Source organism: Oryctolagus cuniculus, chromosome 5 (assembly GCF_964237555.1).
Source record: "Oryctolagus cuniculus chromosome 5, mOryCun1.1, whole genome shotgun sequence".
NCBI lineage: Eukaryota > Metazoa > Chordata > Mammalia > Lagomorpha > Leporidae > Oryctolagus > Oryctolagus cuniculus.
The window spans coordinates 132686774-132710024 of NC_091436.1; the positions used below are offsets into that span (position 1 = coordinate 132686774).

Genomic DNA, 23251 nt, shown 5'->3' on the forward strand with positions numbered 1-23251 from the left:
AAAAAAAAAAAATTAACTCCGAGGGTGAGACGCCAAGTAGGGCCCTGCCCCCCCCCCCCCCCCGCCCCGGGCTCCCCACCTGGCTCTGCTCCTGACGCGGCTTCCTGGGAGGCAGTGGTGATGGCTCACGTCACTGGGTTCCTGCCACCCACGCAGGAGACCTGAATTCAGTTCCCGGGTCTCTGCTTGGGCCCTGGGGGACAGGGAGCACTGTGGCTTCTGGGGAGTAAACTAGCAAATGGAGCTCTCATGGTCTCTTTCGTGGGCTGTCTCTTAAACAAATAAACAGACTCTGGACTTCTCAATCAGGAATCCAAACAGTCACTTAGCAGGAAGTGCCTTCCGGTCAGCAAGAGAAGAGATGGAGAGCGATGATGGATTCACGGCACGTTAACCACTGGACAACAACGGCTTCGAGCCCCACAGCTGACCTGCAGGGGACCCCATGAGCTGGTGGGTAAGCAAGGCCAGGCACAGTGTCTGTGACACCGGCCCCTCTTTGGTGAGGCGGGGACAGAGCCTTATCGTGGTGATGGCTGGAGAGCTTGGAAATTGCGGGAGGCGCCAGGGCCGGCTATGGCTGGGTGTGTAACGTGCTTTGTGGCCCGGGAAAGGAGAGTGGGGATGTGGCGAAGAAGGGAAGAATGCAGGAAGATAGGACAGCACATCTTCTGTAAGAAATGGTCCTATTTATGCAATTATATAAACTGGGCACATAAACGGGAAATTGCCAAATAACATATATATGAGCACATAAAATGGCTTAAGTGAAATGCTCACGAGTGCCGATTGGCCTGTTAACTGGTAGCCACTGGGGTGATCCAGCAAGAGGGTCTGGGCTCTTCCCCAGGGGCCTGGCTGTCCTCCTGTGAGAACCAAGTGTCCCCGCGGGGGAGGAGCCACTGTGAGGGCACCGGGGCCATGTGCAACCAGCTGGCGGGGAGCAGAACGGCACCCAGGGGCTCCTTCGCATTCTGGTTAAAGTGCCCGGCCAGGGTAGAGTCCTCACAGGGGAATGAGGCTTTGAGAACCCAGATCAGAAGCCACTGCGGGGGAAAGGCCAGGGCAGGCATGAGGAGGCTGTGAGGGCAAGCAGGTGCGCTGGGGGAGCCAGGTAGACAAGGTAAAAAATTTATATATATATTATATAAAATATATAGAAAATTTTATATATAAATAATTATATATATATAAACATTGTACATTTGGTCGTACAAAACAGCTCAGGCCCTTCTGAGCACCCGCAGCTGGGACAGGGGTCTGCCTGCCTGCGCTCACTGCGCCCTCCAGGCCCACCACACTCTGGCCCCCTGAACTTGAGCTGCAGCTCTCCCCGCTCCTGTCCCTGTGGCTGGCAGGGGGCGGGGCCAGGTGTGTGGCTGCGCACTGAGCCCCTAGCTTGCTTGTGCCTCTCCAGCCCTCCCCTGCCGACCCTGGGTGTCTGCTGCTTCCCACATGAGGGAGATGATGGGAGGAGGAAGGCCACACCATGGAAAGAAGTGTGAAGGGCAAACTGTCTCTACACGGGTACCTGTGGGCTCCTGGCGCTGATTCTCACGGGTCAGCGTCTGCTCCCGAAAGGGAGGGGCTGCACAGCAGGAGCCACCTGTCCCAGGGGGCCGCTTGAGCAGGGACAGGTGAAGGGAGCCAGGACACAGCAGATGTCCCAGCTCCCCAGTTTCTGCCTCAACCTCAGAACTCGCGGGGTTCCCTTCCCAGCACAGGTGCATGCAGCCTCGGCTGTTCTCAGACTGATGGCCGCAGCCCTGACACACAGCGGTACCGAGACGGGCAGAAGGGGCTCTGGCCCGGTCCTGCGGCGGCCAGCAGTTCCAGGTCTCCGTTGCAGTTACATAACATTCCTTCTCCCCACCAGTCTGAAAAAGTCTGGACACTCCGCGGTCTCCGGAGAGAGGAAAATGACAGATGGATTTAGCTCTAATGCTTCAATTATGCAGGGCAGGGAAACCAGACACCGAGGGACCTGGACCACAGACAAGCTGGCTGCAGCGCTTCTCACCGGGGCCAGCACTCAAAGTCACACTGCGTCCAGGTCGCGAGGCCGCAGCTGCGGAGCGCAAGAGGGCAAGCCCCTGTCCATCCCCGTGACGTGCTTGTGCCAGAGGCTGCTGGGTATTTGGAGGGTGGGGTGAGGAGGGCAAGCATGTGCCCGCTGATGGGGACTCGGCACGTTCCCAGTGCTCCACCTTCCCAGCCTCGCGGCCCTGGCCCACGCGTGGGCTCTGCACACATCTGCAGGCCCGAACACGGAGACTCACAGCCTCCAACCCTTTGTAAAGCAGGTGCCAGTCTCTGGTGGGTGACGGGCCAGCTCTGAGGGGCAGTGAGTGTGCAGCTGGTGTACTCCGGGGAGTGTTTCCTCCACTGCCAAGCGAGCTCAGAAACCCACCACCCCCTCTGTGTAATGAGTGATTCCCAGGAGACAAAAAAAAAAACACGGCTCTCTGTGCCACCAGGCACGTGCCCCCCCCCCCCCACTTCTCCCCCACAACTGGGCCTTCTCTGGAAGGCGATGAGAAGCAAACATTTGCTCTGGGACCTGACTGTTCACTCTGGAAGGCACTAGGGGATGAGTACACTCGCTACAGACCATATCAAAATGACTAAAGCCGTCACCTGCAGCTAAGAACTTGAAATTCTGTTTTAAAAGTAATTCTTCCTGGGTCCCCTGCTATAAGCCACCATCTGCAGTACCAGCATTCCATATGAGTGCCAGTTCAAGTCCCAGCTGCTCCACTTTTGATCCGGCTCCCTGCTAATGTGCCTGGGAGAGCAGTGGAAGATGGCCCAAGTCCTTGGGCCCCTGCAGCCATATAGGAGACCTGGAAGAAGCTCCTGGCTCCTGGCTTTGGCCTGGCCCAGCCCTGTCATTGCAGCCATTTGGGGAGTGAACCAGTGGATGGAAGACCTCTCTCTTCTCCCCTCTCCCTCCCTAACTCTTTTCAAATAAGTCAATCTTAAAAAAGAAATTCTTCCTACACAAATGCCTGTGCTGGATTTTGGGACTGGCGCTGTGACAAAGCAGGCTAAGCCTCCACCTGCGGTGCCAGCATCCTGTATGGGCGCTGGTTTGAGTCCCAGCTGCTCCATGTCCAATCCAGCTCTCTGATAATGGCCTGGGAGAGCAGCAGAGGACGGCCCAAATGCTTGGGCCCATGCACTCCCACGGGAGACTTAGAAAAAGCTCCTCCTTCCAGATCGGCCCGGCTCTGGCTGTTGTAACCATTTGGGGAGTGAACCAGCAGATGGAAGACCTCTCTCTCTTCCTCTCTGTAATGCTGCCCCTTGAATAAGCAAATAAATCTTAAAAAAATAAAAAAATAAAAAAAGCTGAGCACTGAAAAACAAGTGATGCAAATTCCAAGGAGATTCACAGCTGGAACTGGGTTGAGTTTCTCCTCTGGTCAAACATCTGGAAACATGGTGACGGGAAAATGCCTGGATAGTTGTAATTCCAGCCCCACTCCCTCTTGCAAAAAGGTTTCAAATAGGGAGGGAAAAGTGAAAGGTTTATAAAAGTCATATGGTTAGATTCTTTCTTCCCCCATTTCTGTCCAGAAGTTTTGCAAACAAACTGCACAGAGTTCCTGGCTGGCTGAGCCTCAGCCCTCGCTCCTCCCGCCCGCGTGGGGCACACCCGTCAATGAAGCCCAGCTTGGCTCGAGGCCGTCTCACTGTGATGAGTGCTGTGGAACCAATGGCCTGCCTGCCAGCACTTCACTGCTCTAAGCCGCAGGGCCTTTCCTGGCAACATGGGCATCTAGTATCTGCTTTGCTGGAGAGGTGAGTTAGCGGAGGTCATGTGTGTGCAGGCACTGGGTAAGCTGGAACAGACTGGGACAAATGTCACCCACACCCAAGTCACAGACTGCTTTGTATTTTAGCAAGCAGGTAGATTGCGTCTTCATTGATGACTGTTAGTGTATTCCTTTCTGTCCCTTAACAAGGGTGGGGGGGGACAATGAGCACTCTTTCATAGACCAGAACAGGTGTGGTATTCATTCAACGTGGGACTGTGGGAGAGCTCAGGACACTTGGACATCCGTGCTTCTGACTGGCGCCAAAGCAGCCGGTCTCCCCAGACAGCTGACTTCTGGGAACCTGTGTCTCTGCCGTGGAGACCCATGGTACTGACCCTAGCCCGTGTGCAGAGGTGGGTCCCTGTCACATGACCTCTTGGTAAACACTAGATAAAAACATAAGCAGGTTGCTGTTTTCAGAGCCCTGTGGTTTTGGCCTTATTCGGTAATGGAGGCGGGGGGCTGGCAAGGTGGTCCTTCCACGGCCCCCAGGCCCCACTTGCCATCCCGACGATGCTCTTTCCTACACTGGCTCATGCACGCAGACTCGCTGCATCTGTCAGAGGCCAGGAGCTGGAGCCGCCACAAACTCTCAGGTAACTACAAAGGGGCAGGTGGCAAACCCCAGTCACTCCTGCAGAACTGGCCCCAGGTACCGTCTGCTCATCACGACCTTATCAGGTGACTGATTCCCTCCTGCTTATCCAGGAAGAGCAGAAACCCCCTGTGGGGAATTTCTTCTCGAACCCAAATCTACACTCAAGTCCCAGAGGGACAGAGTTTGAGTGCGATGAGCAGTATCTGCAGTCGTTATCTTTAGCTGTATCTTCTGCTATGATCATTCTTGGCTGAATGCAGACCAGCGGGGCCAGTGCTGTGGTGAAGCACATGGAGCCACCGTCTGCAGTGCCGGCATCCCATGCAAGTCCCAACTGCTCCACTTCTGATCCAGCTCCCTGCTGATGGCCTGGGAAAGCAGTGGGAGATGGTCCAAGTGCCTGGACCCCGGACACCCACGTGGGAGACCCGGAAGAAGCTCCTGGCTTCAGATGAGCCCAGCTCCTCAGCCATTGCAGCCATTTGTGGAGTGAACCGGCAGATGGAAGATCTCGCTCTGTCCCTCTCTCTCTGTAACTCTTTCAAAATAAATCAATAAAACCTTTTATTTATTTTATTTTATTTTTTTAAAGAAACACTGACCAGCTCGGGGGCTTAGGGGACCTCCCAGCGGGGTAGATCAGAACATCAGCACGAGCAGGAATTTCTTCCTCCTCCAAGTTTTTGAGCTGAAGTGAGTGTTTTACGGATACTTCAGACGTGAAGGACAGGAGTGAACAGGGAAGGAACACAAAGCTGATTCACAGAGAGCGCGGCGGACACCTCAATCATCAAAACGCTTGCTTTCCTCACGGGAGGCTCTCTTCTGTGAGGTCAAAGGGTCTCGTTCAGAACTGCAGAGGCCCCTGAAGAACTGCTGGGCAGGCCCAGCCCGGGGCCTGCCCAGAGCTGGCCCCCGGATGATCCCGCTGACTGCAAACCTCTTAAATCACAACTGCTCTTAGAAGCATGACTTTTATACGTACAAACAGTTTTGTTTTCCCCGTATTACTGCACACAAGGGACTGACTCTTTTAAGGAGAAATCCCTCAGGAACGGCTCATCCTGGTTTGTTTAAGCCACGGAGGAGGCTCCGTGCGTTTCCTCCCGAAGCCTCGTGAACTCTGCCTGTCCTTTACAGACCCACTGGTAGGCTCATCAAGCCCAGAGCGGCCCCTGCTGCTGCTCAGGCAGTGCACAAAGGGCCGGGCTGTGGCGTAGCGGGTAAAGCCACCACTGGCAGTGCCGGCATCCCACATGGGCACTGGTTTGTGTCCCAGCTGCTCCACTTCCAATCCAGCTCCCTGCTAATGGCCTGGGAAGGCCATGAAAGATGGCCCAAGTGCTTGGGCCCCTGCCCCCATGTGGGAGACCTGGAAGAAGCTCCTGGCTCTTGACTTTGGACTAGCTCAGCACTGTCGTGGCCATTTGGGGAGTGAACCAGGGGATGTAAGACCTGTCTCTGTCTCTTCCTCTTTCTTTCTGTAACTCCGCCTTTCAAATAAATAAATAAATCTTAAAAAAAAAAAAAAATAAAAGGGTCCATCCACCCTTCCTCATCACTGTCCACTTGGCTCCCTACCTCGGACAGAGCACCCATTGTAGCATTGGATTTCTGTGCTTCAGAACCACAGGCCATAGAGTGTTTTCCTCTTTGTGCTGGTGATGGCCTGGTCAGTGGCCAGGTATGCAGCAGCATCAATAAGGGAATGGTGGGAGAGGGGAGCAAGGCCAGACTGCTCCAACTGCTGCGCTTCGTTACCAAAGCACGGGGAGACAATGAGCACAGTCCATCAGCCAATCACAACAGAGCTTTATATAGCATTACAAAAATAAAACCACCTCCCCCGGTTCCCCAGGACGAAGGGGGACATCGTGTTGAGACAGAGGATCACAAAGTCAGTTGCAGGCCCGGCTGACAAGTGCTTTGGGCCTGGAGTTCTTCCCCCAGCCACATCACATCAGCTGTGACACATCTGTAAAACATTTTCTCTGCACAAGTCAGACCCTAAAGATCAAACCCAGGGAGGCGCCCTCTCCCCGGGGAAGACACTCGATCAAGGCAGCATGGGCCGCAGGAGCAGTGCTGCCTCAGCGGGAAAGGGCTGCGGCCCGGCCAAGGGAGGGCATGAGAGGCTGAGCTCTGGAGACAGGCAAGGGAGGGGGGCGGCGTCAGACCCCGATGAAGCGGACAGAGACCCTCAGGACTCACACTGCACACGGACACCGGGAAAGGAGCGTAGCTCCCGCGTGCAGTGAGGTTATTGGATGTTTTGTTCCTCCCCCCCGCTGGTTCTGGATTCCATTCTGCTTGATAAACCGCAGAGTTCTTGAGTCAGCCTTCTGCACAAGTACAGGGCGATGTGGCCAGGAAGGGGCACGAGCAGGCCCCCTGGTAATGGGTGGCTGTGACGCCGGCCCTGCGGGCTGTCCTCTCCATGGCCAGGGAAACGGCAGTGGGGACGGCGCCTGGGCGAGCGGAGGCAGGCACCAGCCCTGTTTCCTGCCTGGGGCAGCCTCCAGGCCACCGAGCCCAGCGGCTGGGAAGAGTTCAGTCTCACAGACGGGGGCTGGCGAGGTCCTGGCTCCTGCCTCCAGCACACAGCTGGCTCACACGCACATGCAAAGGGCAGGGAACTCAGTGACCAACCCCTGGACAGTGGTTTCAGCGCTTGTTTTTATTTTCCCTCTTTCAATCTGGCCTTCAGCTCTCAAAGCTGCATAGAATTCCGCTTCCTATAGTTCTGAGACAGTGGTTCCATCGCAGACGACCAAAGGCTGCACCCCTCTGGCTATAATGTAGACCTTCCAGTGGGAGGCGCCGGCATAGCCTAGTGGGGAAACAGCAACAGGACAGCATGTGAGTGTCAGGGGCTGGACAGGCCTGCAGCCAAGAGCAAGGCGGGGGCTGCCAGGTGAGCCTCATGCGGAACCGGGCTCAAAAGCGGTTCTTGCTCTGAAGGGCTTTAACCTAAGTGTGCCTGAAACCTGACAGCCCAACAGGAGCCACTCGGAACCAGAACTCTACCAGCTGCTCTCTCCAGGGCAGCTGGGTTCACAGAGGCAGGGTGCTCTGGGTGAGGCGGACTTCAGCTTTCTCAGCAAGCAGACAGAGGCAAGACCCTCCAGCCAACTCTCCTGACAGCACCTGACATACGGTTTCACTACCGAACTACCAGAGGAGCCTAAACCAGCATTTCCCGAGTTCTGCAGATGGCAATGTCTTTCAGTAGCCCAGGGAGAATGGGTTCCGTGCCGAGTAAGTCTGAGAAGCACTAGGCTCCTGCACAGTGTTCTGGAGTCTGTGGCGCACGACTGTGATCTGTGCGCCGACCAGGCAGGCATCTCCCCAGGGCAGCGGACTCCTGCCCTGTTCGCCACAGGCTCAGCAGTGCAGCTGCTGCTTTCCACGGCAGAGAACCTGCATTTGATGCTGGCTCCAGCTCCAGCTCCAGCTTCCTTCTAATGCAGACCCTGGGAGACAGCAGCAAAGGCCAAAGGGCTTGGGTCCTAGCCACCCATGTGAGAGGCCGGGACTGAATTCCTGGCCCCCAGCTTTGGCCTGGCTCAGCCCTGGGCCATTGTAAACCAACAGATAGGAGCTCTCTGTCTCTCTCTGATAACTCAATAGTGCACTAGAGCTGCCAAATTCCCACAGGCACTGAGCACAGTACTCTTCTCCCTTGTTGGGGTCTAAGTTCTACTTCTCTTCTGGCCAGAGTTCCAGGCGCCTGCTGCTCTCCCCACCTTAGCCCTCTGAGGCTCGTTCTCCTCTTATGTCTCCCCTCCCTGTTCCGTATGACCATCGTGTGGCTGGCCTTTCACAGACGCTGCCAGCCGCAGGCTGCGTGCCCTCTGGTCAGCACACCGGCCAGTCGCAGCACAGCAAAGACCGCACTCTGGCCTAGGGGCTACTCGGGCCGTCTGCACCAGCATCTGATACTCAGAGCTTCCCTGCCCACTACCAGACACTTTTCCTTCTTTTTCTTAATTCTGTAGCGGGCATTCTGGATGCAATGGGAGCTGGAGATCCGGAATTCCGATAACACGGTGTCTCTGCACTGTGTGAGAACTTAGGACAGAAACTTGTTCAAGCACAGCCACACACGGCAAACCCAACATATCGGACAGAGTGTTGCAATAGTCATCCCTCATGTAAGGGTCACTCCAATGCAAGAAAACAGGTTTAGAACATTGTCCAACACAAGAATCCACTTTTTTGGAGGAGTTTCCCAAGGGCCAGGCCAGCTGCACTCCATTACTGGTGAATACTTAATCTTTGCATTATTTTTATTTCCATTCCTAAACTGAAATAAAAGTTACGTAACTTGGATGACAGCCTGGTTGTAGTTTGCTGTCTGCTCCCTATCCCCGGTTGAGGTCAAAGTTTCTAGGGATCTGGGGGTCTTCTGAATGAATCAAACTAAAAGCCATCTATTGGAAAACCCGTCCGGGCTCTACCGGGACTCCAGGCCTTGCCACGGCTTTGTGAGGCAGGAAGAACCAGGAGGTCAGTGGTGACGCTGGTTGACTGACAAGAACACGCTTCTGCCAAGAAAACCTGCTGTCAAACTGACTGCTGCTGACAGCAGCTGCGGCAAACCTATTTCTTTGGAACACATTTTTAGGAAATAAGGCACAGGACGAGTCACAGGTGGGAAAACATGGAGCCAGAGTCTGGGTGAGTCACCAACAGGAATCTATGGCCTGGCTCTGGTTTCCTGTGTGACTGCTGCTCGTACTTACTGCTTTGCACTGCCTCTTCTGGGAAACGGGCACACGAAAGGTTTCCTCTCATCTTGCACTGTCCCTCCCCTGGCCTGTGCTCAAGCACACACTTAGACCTGATGCCCTGCCTGACAGTGGGGCCTTGGGATGGCTGCTTCCCTCTCTGGGGCTCAGCCTCCTCATCTCTCATCTGTAGAATGAGGGATTCGTCAAGTATTTCCCAGAATTCCTTCCGAACACCAGCTTCTATGACCAACAGACGTGGGTGTTCTGAATGGTGCATGTACATGATGGTTTTCTCTGCCACATTTCCTCATTACTGTTCCATCTCTCAGTATGAACAATGCCTGTGTTAATAAGAGAAGGCTACTTTGAGAATACTTTCTGAATTGAAAACTAAAATGATCCCAGGGCCTGTGTTGTGGTGAAGTAGGTTAAGCCACCACCTGTGATGCCAGCATCCTATCTGAGCACCAGTTCGGGTCCTGTTGCTTCATTTCCAATTCAGCTCCCTGCTAATGAGCCTGGAAACGCAACAGAAGATGGCCCAATACTTGGGCCCCTGCCACCCAGGCGGGAGACCCAGATGGAGTTCCTGGCTCCTGGCTTTGGCCTGGCCCAGCCCCAGCCATTGCAGCCACTTGGGGAGTGAGCCAGCAGATGAACGATCTCTCTCCCTCTATCTGTAACTCTGCCTTTCATATATATACATATGGAGATAGAGATATATCTGTGTGCGTGCGTGTGTGTGTGCATGTGTACGTGTGTGAGTGTGTGTAATGGTCCCATGGCTGACTGCCCTCCTGGGGCCTTACGTACCGATATCCCCTGGTTCTACTGGCATGGCCACGGACTGACAGTGTCTTCGGCACTGGAAGGGAGGGATGAGCTGCAACATGGCCTCCCCGCTGCCGATGGTAAACAGGTCGTGCATCCGGTGCATCTGGAGGGAAAAATAGGAAGGAAAAGGAATAAAAAGAAAGCAAAACAAAATCTGGGAAAAACCTTCACATGTATGGATCTGAGTTTCCTAGCAGCCTAAGCCAAAAGAAAAATAGAACCAATAACAACATTCACAATTACATCCAAAAAATGAAAATATGCTAGTTTCTCCTATGCTGGCAGGTCCAGCGCTGAGACTATGGCCACATCTCTTCTACTTGTTCTCCTAATGCGACACTCTGTGATTCAGTGTGCAGTGCCCTCAAAAACAGCCTCAGAGCACAGCCCACCTACGCTCCACAAGTTGCAACTATTTCTAGCTGAGCTTCAGAGTGGGCCAAAGTTATAATAAGAGGTCTAAGTGTAATTTAAAGAAATTTTAAGATTTTTATTTATTTAAAAGGCAGAATGACAGAAAGCAGGAGAAAGAGATTTTCTATCAGCTGGTTCACCCCACAAATGCCCACAATAGCTAGGGCTGAGCCAGGCTGAAGCCATAAGCCAGGAACTCCAACTGGGTCTCCTACATGGATGGCAAGGACTCAGTTCTTGAGCCATCATCTGCTGCCTCTCAGGTGCATCAGCAGGAAGCTGGATCAGAAGGAGAGGTGGAGGTGGGCTGCAGGCATTCCAGGCAGGGGCTTAACCCACTGTGCCACAACGCCTCCCCTCACTGCAATTCAAGTTCTGCTCAAAGAGAATTCAACACATGGTGGTTTGAGTATATAATCTTCTGAGGGTCTGGCTTGTTCCAGATTGCTTTAGGTAAGTAGATGGTCTGCATACCCTTTGAGCATTCTTCTATAGAGTGTTATTTCTTTCTACCAGGGTCCTGATAAGAATTGCAAAGCAGCAAGCTCAAGTTTGCACTATTTGGCAAGATCAAGGTGAGCAGATAGGCTACGTGTCTGCTAAAAACCAGGCTTCTTGCTTTTCTTTTAATTAAGGGACATGTGTTTGGTACAATGATTAAGAAGCAGTTGGGCTGGCGCCACGAATCACTTGGCTAATCCTCTGCCTGCGGTGCCAGCACACCGGGTTCTAGTCCCGGTTGGGGCACCAGATTCTGTCCTAGTTGCTCCTCTTCCAGTCCAGCTCTCTGCTGTGACCCGGGAAGGCAGTGGAGGATGGCCCAGGTCCTTGGGCCCTGCACCCGCATCAGAGACCAGGAGGAAGCACCTGGTTTCTGGCTTCAGATTGGCATAGTGTGCCAGCCGTAGCGGCCATTTGGGGGGTGAACCAATGGAAAAAAGGAAGACGTTTCTCTCTGTCTCTCTCTATCTCTGCCTGTGGGGGAAAAAAAAAAAAAAAGGCAGCAGCAGTTGGGATGCCTGCATCCTGCATCAGCGTACCTGAGTTCAAGGCCTGGTTCCACTTTGGACTCTAGCTTCCTGCTAATATGCTCAAGTACTTGGATCCCTGCCACTCACAGGGCAGATCTGGACTGAGTTCTAAGCTCCTGGTTTTGGTCAACCCTGGCTATTGTGGGTATTTGGGGAGTGAAACAGTGGATGGAAGATTCTCTTTCTCTGTCTTATAAACAAATAAAATCAAGATCTTTTAAAAACCTTTTCAAGAGGAATGTCAAAGATTTTTAAAAGGATATGTTTTAAAAGAAAGACAGAAACAAATGGCAGCAAGACTGGCCTCTGATTTTGAATACTAGGACACAGCCAGGCTATGTACCTTCTCAGGTAACCGCTGCACTTCTGAGCGCATACTACCGCCAACAACAGGCGTCAGTGCAACCTGCTGTGTAACAGGCAAGGGGCTGTGAACTCTGGGATGAGGCTGGGACACAGCAGGGAACAGAAGCAAAGGGAGAGCTTTAAAGAGAGAAGCTCGGACTTCTGCCCCCACCTTTTCTTCAGACCCGTGGGCTTCCCCTCCCCTCTCCTCCTCCGAGCTCCTGTCCTTCAGGGAAATCCACAGGAAACGGGGCTGAGTCAGAAATCTGACTTCCCGGGCCACATCTGATTGTGTGTTTACCTTTCAGGGCCTCGGGTTTGGGCCACATCTTCCCTGTCCCCAAGCACGACCATGATTCTGATTCCACGGCAACACATTCACGAGCTACTGCAGTGGCAGGCTGGGGGCCTGGCGCCGGGAGCTGGCCTACAGCTGACAGGTACTAGTACTGGCAGAGCCCTGATATGTACAGTCTCGACAAAAATCCTAGAAAACCTCAAAAAAGTAGAAGTATCCTCCTTTCACATGGCCTGAGTGGGGGCAGGATGATGAACCCCCTCTCCCAAGGTGGAAAGAACCAGACAGCAGGAGGGCATGGGCCAGGCCTCGGCCCCACTGGGAGCACATGCACTGGGCTTTGGCACCCTCACCTCGCCTTCCCCAGGTGCCGCCGAGCTGGCTGGATCCCAACTCCATGCCTTCCTATCCCAAGGCTGAGGCCAGACATGTGAACTTACCAGGGCCCAGGGCCCAGGGCCATGGACAACAGGGTGGGGTAACAAGGCCAGGGGCAAGGAGCACTGGGGCCAGGGCGGGGAAACAAGTGCTCTGAGAGACCAGACTCTCAGGACTTGTGCCTGTTTGGGCCACTCCCCTTCCCAAAACACCCTGGAGAACACAGCAAGATGCCTTTGATAAGCATCTGTGGAACTCTGCATCTACTCCTTTGGCTGGGCTCCCTGCTGTTAAGCAGATGGGTAAAATGAACTTGAGTCTTCAAGCAGGAAAATCGAGATAAAGAGAAACGCCCTTGCCCAGAATTTATATCATATTCATCAAGATGAAATCATATTAGGGGGTTGTGTTCTAGCCAGAGACAGCAGGATAAAGGTCTTTAAAGTCTGAGGCAAGAGCCCAGCACCTCCACCCCACTGCTGGCAGACAGAGTTATTACTTCTAGACAGAATGACTGTTTTTATGACTTGTAAATTCCTTTAACACAATTCAGCAAATCTGGAGCCAAATAATAGTATCAGGAGGCTGACACTACAACCCAGAGTTGGTAGGGGAGTCACAGTTTGGGAAATTTTAATTTTTTTACAAAGGGAAATTCATGTTTTTCAATTCTTCCAAACCTGTCCATACTCAAAAACCTTCTTCAGGAAAGAGGCCCAACGAGGGAGCAAGTCGGACCCCGACTCGGGAGCAGCCTCCTGGTTCCCTCCAGGGCCTAGCGAGATAGAGGGCTCAGGCGGCGGCGGGGTAGGAAAGGGCTGCACTCCTCCCAAGGCCCCCGCCTTCTGCAGGTTATCCAGTTGTCACAGTGGGGAGGCTGAGGGGAGCCTCCTGGCTAACTTGCTCTTTGACCTTGGGTGAATCACTGACTTTCTCTGGGGCTTGGAAGCTGTGCTATTCATTTACGCACTGCTTGTTTACCCGCTGTCTACTTTCTGGCCTGAGGTAGCGAAGGCAGACTGGCTCTACCTCAAGTCCCAGGATTCTACTTCCTTGATCAGAGAAAAGTAGCTTGCCCCCAGATCTGCAAGGTCAGGAGACTTGCTAGAAACACAGCTTCCTCACAGGGTGGCTGTGGCAGGTCTTCTGGCTAGCCACGGGAGGAGAGACCTTAGATTATGCCGTTGTTTCCTTAATTCATCCTTTTTTTTTTTTTTTTTTTTTGACAGGCAGAGTTAGTGAGAGAGAGAGAGAGAGAGACAGAGACAGAGACAGAGAGAAAGGTCTTCCTTCCATTGGTTCACCCCCCCAGATGGCCACTATGGCTGGCACGCTATGCTGATCCGAAGCCAGGAGCCAAGTGCTTCCTCCTGGTCTCCGATGCGGGTGCAGGGCCCAAGGACCTGGGCCATCCTCCACTGCCTTCCTGGGCCACAGCAGAGAGCTGGACTGGAAGAGGAGCAACTGGGACAGAATCCAGCGCCCCAACCGGGACTAGAACCTGGGGTACCGGCACCGCAGGCAGAGGATTAGCCTAGTGAGCTGCGGCGTCGGCCTTCAATTCATCCTTAATTATAGTATTAGTCTAGCCTCCACGTGAGGAAAATTCTAGCTCTAAATTCTCTCAAAATTCCCTACCTTACTCCCCGTAACAGGTTCTGGGTGAAGAAGAAAGCACTTTTTTAGGGAGGCATCTTTTGGAAATGGCAGGTGGTTGAAAACAGGCAAAAGCTCATGTAAAATTTGCGATCTGTTCAGTGGTCTTCTCCTGTTAAAAGTTTAAAACAAAGAAAAGTCACTCACTAGGCGAGCCAGCCTCTCTCCATGACTAATAGGGCTAAGCAAGGGTGGGGGCGCTGTGGGCGGTGGGTCGCGAAGGGGAACAGCAGCAGGATGTCTTAAGGTCTGGGTTCAGGAAGAAGAGTCAGGCCAAGGCAATGAATTCTAACTTGCAATACTGCGCACTCGCACAAAGCCTGCAGCCACCATGTGTGTGTGTGGGTGGGTGTTTATAGAGTCCAGCTAAAACAACATATAGAGGAAGGACAGAGGCAGGCTATTCATTGTCTTGGAAAAGAGGCCCAAGTAACAGCAGATGGGGCGGGGTGGGGGCGGGTGGGCAGAGGAGGAGGGCACAGAAGTACGACCTTTCTGAAGCACAGCGCTCTGTGGGGGAAAGCCTGACTGGCTTGTCAAAGTGGCCATTCTGTCAGGTAAATAAGTGGCACATTTATCGAAAGGTGGAAGCATGACAAAGCTATCAACAAAAAGCCCGAAAGGGCCATGCTAGTTCTCTCTGGAATGGTTCTAAGATGGACGGTGGCTTCCCCTTTCCTGTTGGATGAGAAGATGTTAGAAGATGTAGGGCTCAGGAAGAAAACCATGCCGGGTTCTAATCCTGGCTGGCTGACCTTGGCCAAGTTACTTAACCTCTCTGATTCCTATATTTCTGATCTTAAAAATGACAATGGTAACTCCTACTTCCCAGGGCTATGCGTGTCACCAATAAGCGAGGCGCACGCGCGCCCAGGCATACCGCCGGCACAAGCAGGCCGGGACTGTGGTCTTCGCTTTCTCGGCGCTCTCCTCAGCCCTCTGTGCTCCAGATGCATTTTACGTAACACAGATGCCACGCACACATGCAGGCTCGATGCTCCCACTTCTGACACACCTTCTCCAGCGTTCCTCAGGGAGCGCCTCTCGCTGACTGCAGGCGCATCGCGCTGTGCTTCCCGTGCTGGGCATGTGGGGGGTCTCGGGCCAGCTGTCACCCGTTTTCGTACTCACCAGGGGTAAGGGAATGGGAACCACCGCTCTGGGAAGCAGCGCCACCACTTGGTGAGAAAGCCTTCGGTGAAGCCTTCCGCGGCTTCAGGGTATTTGCATAGGAAGTGCTGGATCTCTTCAGAGGACAGGGGCTGTCCTGTCTTGGGGAGGCAGAAAACACAGCAGCACAAGGCAACACAGTTACTTCTTAGAAACCCAGGGATTGATGGGGGGGGGGGGGTGTCAGGCTTCTGCTTACCTTGATCACCAGAGGGTGGAGGCGCTCAAATTTCTGTGGGGTGTCTCCCAGGAGCACCACCTGGAGGGGTAACTTCTGGGCACAGCCGGTGCAGTTGGCAGGGACGGGATCCGACTCATTCTGCTTGCAGCTGTTTGTCCACCAAGGGTCCAAGTCTGAGGGAGGAGGACATGTGGGAAAGTGGACAGAGGCAGCGCACAGCTGGTAAACCCAGCAGCCCCGAGCGGCAGTGACAGCAGCCAGGAAAGGCATCACAACACAGCACTGGAGGCTCTGAACAGGGGCACGCCCGGCAGGGGCCTCTGTGGGGCCCAGGGCCCACAGGACAGGGCTAAAACAGACAAGCGTTTCTTTCAGTGTGCCTTTCTTTGCTTTAGAAAGTACCTTTTAACATGTGTGTCTTCCCTAAATCAATCAACAAAAGTGTAACAGTTGCAAGAAACATTCAGCAATGCATTTCTCAAGGCTCTTGACCCCGGGGCCCACACATGTGAATCTGAACTGGCGACAGCACGTGGGGCGGGGCCGATGGAAAGACTGGTCCCCATCACTGAGCACATCTTCTCACACACTCTGGCTGTGTGCCTGGACCTCGGTTCACAGGAACAAGTGGGGGCCAGGGTGACTCTGGGAAGGAAGAGTGAGAAAAGAACACCAACAAGTATGGAGAGGGCAGACAGGACCTTTGGGGGCCATTCTTGGAACAAAGTAAACACATCTGCCCAAAAGACAGTGCTCATCACAGCCACGAAGGGGGCGGAGCTACTGGCCACGGTTTCCACCCCCGAGGAAGGAGCACACATGGGTGAGATGTGAGTGCCAGCTCCCCGATGGCTTTCCCTGCTCGGGCCCTGCTTGGAGTGGACCCTGTTTCCATACACCTCTCCCAGTTTCTGGGTTCCTTTCCGCCAACACTATCCTGTGTATGTTCTTGATTACTTCCTGTTGACTTTCTGTTTCATTCTGGATTTCATCTGTGTTCTCTCAAATGTGTTTGTTTTAAACTTGAACTTGAATCCAAATGTTTCACAAGATGGTTCTGATTAAACCCAATGGAAACCAGTCAGGAGGGCCTAGGACAGATGACAACAGGCAACCAAACGTGGCTGAAATGAAGTCACTTCTTCAAACACACTTGGAAACCGACTCTTCACCACAAATCACTTTCTCCAGTAGTTGGTAAACACTATCTTCCTTTTCTTGAACGCTGTGGTCGTGGGGCACTGAGATGCTCACTGGGGAAGGACCATGTGTGTTCTCGGCTCTTCTCCCCAGGACGCTTCCCCAGGTGTTCCTGCAGTAGCTGCCACCTACCCTCCTAGCCAATCTCAGCCTCAGCAGACTGTCATCCAGAGGACAACAGCATCAACAGCATCCAGGGGCAGCCAACAGCTCTCCTGGGCCACCTGTTGGGGCCACGCGGCTACACATTCTTTTCCCTTCTGGAGTATTCTCAAGTGTTTCTTATGAGGGGTCAAATACGATGAGTTCTTGCCAAAGTACAAGAGCTCTGGGTAACATACATACATACACTGACCCATAATCAATCCTAGAAGGCTGCAATTATACAGCATTTCAGTTTCCAAAGCAGCTGGGAGGGAAGGGGAAGGGGAGAGGGAGCTAATGCACACAGGGCCAGGCCTGATTCCGATCGTTTTCACACACTGAATTTTCACCACGTAATTACTGCGGGAGCATCGCTATCCTCGTCTGACAGATGAATGAACTGAAAGGGCTGACGGAAGTTCCTGTGGGGCCAGAGTGCAGCAGGAGGAGCAGAGGGGTGCCAGGCACGGGGGTGGGCGCTGAGCGGCGGGGAGGGCGGGGGCAGAGAGACTGCCACGAGGGCTTCCGGGGCATGAACACGTCTGACTCTGCTGACAGCAGAACGAAGAAACCTCACAGGCTTTTGAGCAGGGGTGTGCCGACGTTCCAGGAAGATTACTCTAGGCTGTGACAAGGGCACCCTAGAAGGGTGACGCTGGGAAGAGGAAGCCTCATATATTTCAGTAATTTACTCTGTCCCTTTTTTTTTGGGGGGGGGGGGTTTGTACTATAATGAGAAATGAAATATAGTAAGTCTAAACTGGGGCAGTGGGCTTGCATGGGAAGGGCTGGCTTCCAGAAGCAGTGACAATGACTCTGTAGCCATGGGCAGCACTGCTGGGCGTGTTTCTGGGGCTGACGCTGCCCAGGAGCCTCACATCTTGGCAGCACGCACATGGAACACATTGGAGCTCTAGATGTGGTACAGCATTTTTCTAGTCACGTGCCACATTCCAATACAACAGTTAATTACGACATTTACCCAAGAGTGGAGAGTGAAGTGTCAGGAGAAAGAGGGACCTTCCTCTAATTTGCACAGAGGTGCTTCAGAATTGGGGAGCAAACAACTTTGAAACCGACGAGGAAGGAGATTATTTTAATTGTGATTTATTTCATTCTAATTTATTTTGAGCTACAGATATTCTTGGGGTTTTCAGGTAGAGATGCCTTGAAGATCAGGTACAGGAAGCTGACCCAGTGAAGGGAGGTCAAGAACAAAAAGGAGAGCAAAGACAGGACATCTTAGAAACTCAGAACGCCCTGAGCCTCGCGGTCCCTGAAAGTCTGAGAAGCACAGTGAAAGTGTGCTAATACCAAAAAGGACTGGACAAGGCGGCAGAACACAAGAGACAGAGGTCTAGATATGTAAACCTCAATAGCTTTCTTACTTTACTAGCTACACACAAGTTAGAAACTGGAGTAGAAAATCATCTCGCTCAGAATAAGTAGTAATAAATTTAACAAGAACTGTAAAAATGTAAAAATTTACTGAAGGATAGAAAATAAGAACCAAAAGAATAAAGAAATGTAGCACACTATGCTCTTGGATGGAAAGACCAAATTTAAAGATGTCAAATGTCCCCAAAACCATGTATATAAATTTAATGCAACTTGGAATCACCTAGGGTTTCTTATTAGTGAAGGCAGGGATAGGGTGGGGCTGTGACAACTGGATTTTTTTTTTAAGATTTAATTTATTTATTTGAGAGGCAGAGTTACAGACAGGCAGAGGGAGAGACAGAGAGAAAGGTTTTCCATCTGCTGGTTCACTTCCCAGCCGGAGCTGAGCCGATCTGAAGCCAGGAGCCAGGAGCCTCCTCCAGGTCTCCCACACGGGTGTGGGGGCCCAAGCACTTGGGCCATCTTCCACTGCCTTCCCAGGCCGCAGCAGAGAGCTGGATCAAAAGAGGAGCAGCCAGGTCTTGAACTGGCACCCTTATGGGATTTCTGGTGCCACAGGTGGAGGCTTAGCCCACTACACCACAGCACCAACCCCAACAACTGGATTTTAAAGCTCATCTAGAAGAGTAAATGTGTGGAACAGCAATAGGCAATAACCCCCTCTCTGCCCATGGCACCACGGATAATATAAATAAATTACAAAGTATGGTCACTAATTAAAATCTGTACAGGAAGCCGGCGCCGCGGCTCAATAGGCTAATCCTCCTCCGCCTTGTGGCGCCGGCACTCTGGGTTCTAGTCCCGATCGGGGTGCCGGATTCTGTCCCGCTTGCCCCTCTTCCAGGCCAGCTCTCTGCTGTGGCCAGGGAGTGCAGTGGAGGATGGCCCAAGTCTTGGGCCCTGCACCCGCATGGGAGACCAGGAGAAGCACCTGGCTCCTGCCTTCGGATCAGCGCAATGCGCCGCGGCGGCCATTGGAGGGTGAACCAACGGCAAAGGAAGACCTGTCTTTCTGTCTCTCTCTCTCACTGTCCACTCTGTCAAAAAAAAAAAAAAAAAAAAAAAAAAAAAAAAATCTGTATAGGACACTCCCCTCAGGCCCAGGAACAGGTAAAGAATATAGTAAGAGCCTTACACCACAGGCTCTGAGCAAATTATGACCTGAAGACCTTCACCCCACACCGCCCCTGGGCTGCTAACAGCCTAAGCCTGTCTCTACGCTGGGCAGGAGGACAGCAGGACTGGAGGCAAAGAGTATCACTTTGCTTTCCCTACACAGACAACACATTTTTAGAAAACAGCTCTATGGGCAGCCATTATATCCCAGTGGGTTAAGCTACTGCTCGGGACACCTGTGCCTATATCACAGTGCCTGGTTCAAGTCCCAGCTACTCTGCGCTTCTAATCCAGCTTCCTGCTTAATGCACCTGGGAGGCAGTGAATGATGTCCTAAGTACTTGGGTCCCTGCCACCCACATGGGAGACCCAGATAGGTTTCCTTGGTTCTGGCTTTGGTCTAGCCTAGCTAATGCAGACAACTGAGGAAGACAATTGGAAGATACCTGTCTCTCTTTGTCACTTAACCTTTCAAACAAATAAGTAAATTTGTAAAAAAAATTTTTTTAGGCTGGCGCCATGGCTCACTAGGCTAATCCTCAGCCTTGCGGCGCCAGCACACCGGGTTCTAGTCCCGGTTGGGGCTCCGGATTCTGTCCTGGTTGCCCCTCTTCCAGGCCAGCTCTCTGCTGTGACCCAGGAGTGCAGTGGAGGATGGCCCAAGTACTTGGGCCCTGCACCCCATGGGAGACCAGGAGAAGCACCTGGCTCCTGCCATCGGCAGCGTGGTGCGCCGGCCGCAGCATGCCGGCCGTGGCGGCCATTGGAGGGTGAACCAACGGCAAAGGAAGACCCTTCTCTCTGTCTCTCTCTCTCACTGTCCACTCTGCCTGTCAAAAAAAAAAATTTTTTTTGTTTTATTATAATTCACATAATAAAATTCACCCACTTAATGTGCAACTCAGTGGATTCTACTATTTTCAGTGGTCAACCATCACCACTATCTAATTTTGAGATTACTTTCGTCAACTCCAGAAGAAATTCCATACCCATTAGCAGTAATTCCCAATTCTGAGCCCTTTCCCTCTAGCCCTAAGCAATCACTAACCTGTTCTTGGTCTCTATGGGTTTGACCATTCAGATAATTCACCTAAGTGGAGTCATACAGTATGGGGCTGTTTGTGCCTGGCTTTAAGCATGATGTTTCCAAGGCTCATGCCTGTTATAGTAGCTATCACTAACCTCTCCTTCCTTACTACTAATATTCCATATATATATATGAATATATATTCATACCACATTACATAATATATATATTCATACCATATATGTATATATACACCATAATATATATATTAATACCATATTAGTTTACTCACTCTCAGCTAATGGGCAGTTGGGCTGTCACCACTGTGGGTGACTATGAATAATGTTCCTATGAACAATCTGTGTGGACTCATGTTCTCAGGTCTCTAGGGTATATACCCAGGAGTGGAAATAACTAGCTAACATGATAACCCTAATGTTTAACTTTCTGAGGACTGCCAAGCTGTCTTTCAAAGAAGTTACGCTGTCTCACACTTCATAAGCAATGGGTGTGGGCACGTTTCTCCGTGCCACCGCCAGTGCTTGTTACTGTCTGTAGTTTGCATTAGAGCCGTTCTCATGGACGTAAGCAGCACTGGTGGTTTGCATTTGCATTTCCCTGATCGATAAGGACACTGAGCTTCTTCCCATGAGCACATGTCTCTGTATCTTCCTAAATGTCTACCAAATCCTTTGCCCATTTTTAATTAGTTTCTCTTTCCATTTTTGAATTTTAACAGTTGTAACTAATAAATTCTCAAAAAATAAATGAGGGACTTGCTTCTTCAGATACTGACACATTCTATGAACCCACCATAACTAAAACAGTACACAGCCATTTCTCATTATTTCTTCATGGCTTCCTAGCTGCAACTTTGCCTATTCCCTGAAGCTCACTGGTGACTCCAAAGTCGATCCCCATGGTGCAGGGCAGGGAGGCAGGTGGGACAAGGCACTGCTCTGCCTTTCTGACTTGAGTCTTATACTGTAAACAAGCATCCCTTTCACCTATGAAGTGCCACATTTTTGTGCTTTTTGTTGGAGACTCTGCTGTTTAAAATGGTCCCCAAGGGAGGTTATACATGTGTGAGGAAAGGGAATATATGAGGACTTTCTGTACTCTCCCTGCTCAATTATGCTGTGAACTCAAAATTCCTCTAGAAAATATTTTTTGTTTTTGTTTTTGTTTTTTTAAAAAAGCATCCAAACATAGTCCTCAAGTACTGTCTAGTGCTCCTTAGTGCAAGAAGGCTGTGATGGGGCAGGCTTTATGGCACTCAGAAGTGTCTGAGTGTCAGTCCTGCCACCACTTCTCATACAGCTTCCTGCTAATGCACACCCTGAGAGGCAGCAGATGATTCCCACTGTCACCCGTGAAGGAGACCCGATGGAATTCCTGGCTCCTAGCTTTGGTCTGGCCCAGTCTTGGCTGCTGCAGGCATCTGGGGAGAGAACCAGCAAATGAAAGCTCTCTGACACTCTATCCTTCAAACTTTAAAAAAAAAAAAATAATGGCTGTGATGTGCCTCCAAGAAAAAACATATGTGCTTTATATAGGCATGAGTTATACTGGCATTGACTGTGGGTTTAATGGTGATGAGTTGACAACATATTAAATAAGATCATGCTTACGTAGAAACATATAAAACAAAGTTGTATACTGATGGCTTGATGAAAATGTTCTGGCAGAGGTCTGAAGAAACTTAACACTCACTACATTTCCCTAAGGTCAATGATTCAATATTCTCTGATTCAGGGTTCTTGGGACTTTACAGAACACACTATGAAATTGACTGTATGTTCTCATATAGGGGGCTATATCCTATATACTTCCTCTATATAGAACAACTACATGGGGCCTGCAAAAAGTTCAAGCAGGCATTGTGGCACAGCAGCCTGAGCCGCTGCCTGGGACACCTGCCTCTCTTATCAGAGTGACTGAATTTGAGTCCTGCCTCCACTTCCAATCCAGCTTCCTGCCACTGAGCCTAGGAGGCATGAGATGATGGCTCAACTGCTTGAGTCCCTTCCAGCTACACAGCAGACTTAGTGGAGTTCCTGGCTCTTGGCTTTGGCCTAACCCAGGGCCGGCTGTTGTAGGTATCTGGGGAGTGAACCAGCAGATGGAAGATCTCTGTCTCACTCTTTCTGTTGTTCTGCTTTTCAAATAAACAAAAACAAATAAACTTAAACAACTTTAAAAGTGCAGGGGCCCAAGTACTTTGGCCATCCTCTGCTACTTTTCCCAGGCCATCAGCAGGGAGCCAGATCGGAAGTGGAGCAGCCAGGATTCAAACAAGCACCCATATGGGATGGCATTGCTGCAGGCTGGGGCTTTAACCCGCTGATCCACAGTGCTAGCTCCTAAACTTATCTCTTAATTTTATCTTTCCACATTCTTTTTTCTTTCTTGAGAGGCAGAGAGACATGCAGATAGAGAAACACAGAGAATGAGTTCCCATCTACTGATGGGCTTGACAAATCCCTGTAATAGCTGCAGGCTGGGACAGGTCAAAGCTGGGAGCTGGAACTCAATCCAGGCCTCCCATATGAGTGGCAGCGATCCATTACATAAACTATCACTACTGCCCTCCAAGTTCCATAGTGGCAAGAAGCTGGAATCAAGAGACAGAACAGGGGCCGGCACTGTGGTACAGCGGGTTAAAGCCCTGGCCTGAAGTGCTGGCATCCCATATGGGCACCGGTTGCAGTCCCGGCTGCTCCTCTTCTGATCCAGCTCTCTGCTGTGGCCTGAGATAGCAGAAGATGGTCCAAGTCCTTGGGCCCTTGCACCTACATGGGAGATCCAGAAGAAGCTCCTGGCTCCTGGTTTCGGATCAGCGCAGCTCCGGCCATTGTGGCCATTTGGGGAGTGAACCAGAGGATGGAAGACCTCTCTCTCTGT

At 51.7% G+C, this 23251-nt stretch overlaps 1 protein-coding gene and 1 long non-coding RNA gene across 5 annotated transcripts in view; one reads left to right on the forward strand and one right to left on the reverse strand.

The window, feature by feature from the left end:
* Positions 1-289: 289 nt before the first annotated feature.
* Positions 290-4993, forward strand: LOC103349751 (uncharacterized). Its single transcript, XR_517890.4, has 3 exons — positions 290-453; positions 3580-3804; positions 4774-4993. It is a non-coding gene; the product is annotated as an uncharacterized lncRNA (long non-coding RNA).
* A 1221-nt stretch (positions 4994-6214) lies between these two features.
* The window catches only part of C5H6orf89 (chromosome 5 C6orf89 homolog), a 38698-nt gene continuing 21661 nt past the window's right edge, over positions 6215-23251 (reverse strand). For all 4 annotated transcript variants that reach the window (XM_070074136.1, XM_070074138.1, XM_070074137.1 and 1 more), the window contains 5 exons: positions 15478-15632; positions 15240-15379; positions 14091-14220; positions 9966-10089; positions 6215-7249 (listed from right to left, as the gene is read on the reverse strand). In XM_070074136.1, the coding sequence (XP_069930237.1) occupies positions 7155-7249; positions 9966-10089; positions 14091-14220; positions 15240-15379; positions 15478-15632 (644 nt within the window). In that variant the 3' untranslated portion in view covers positions 6215-7154. The remainder of the gene's footprint in view (positions 7250-9965; positions 10090-14090; positions 14221-15239; positions 15380-15477; positions 15633-23251) is intronic.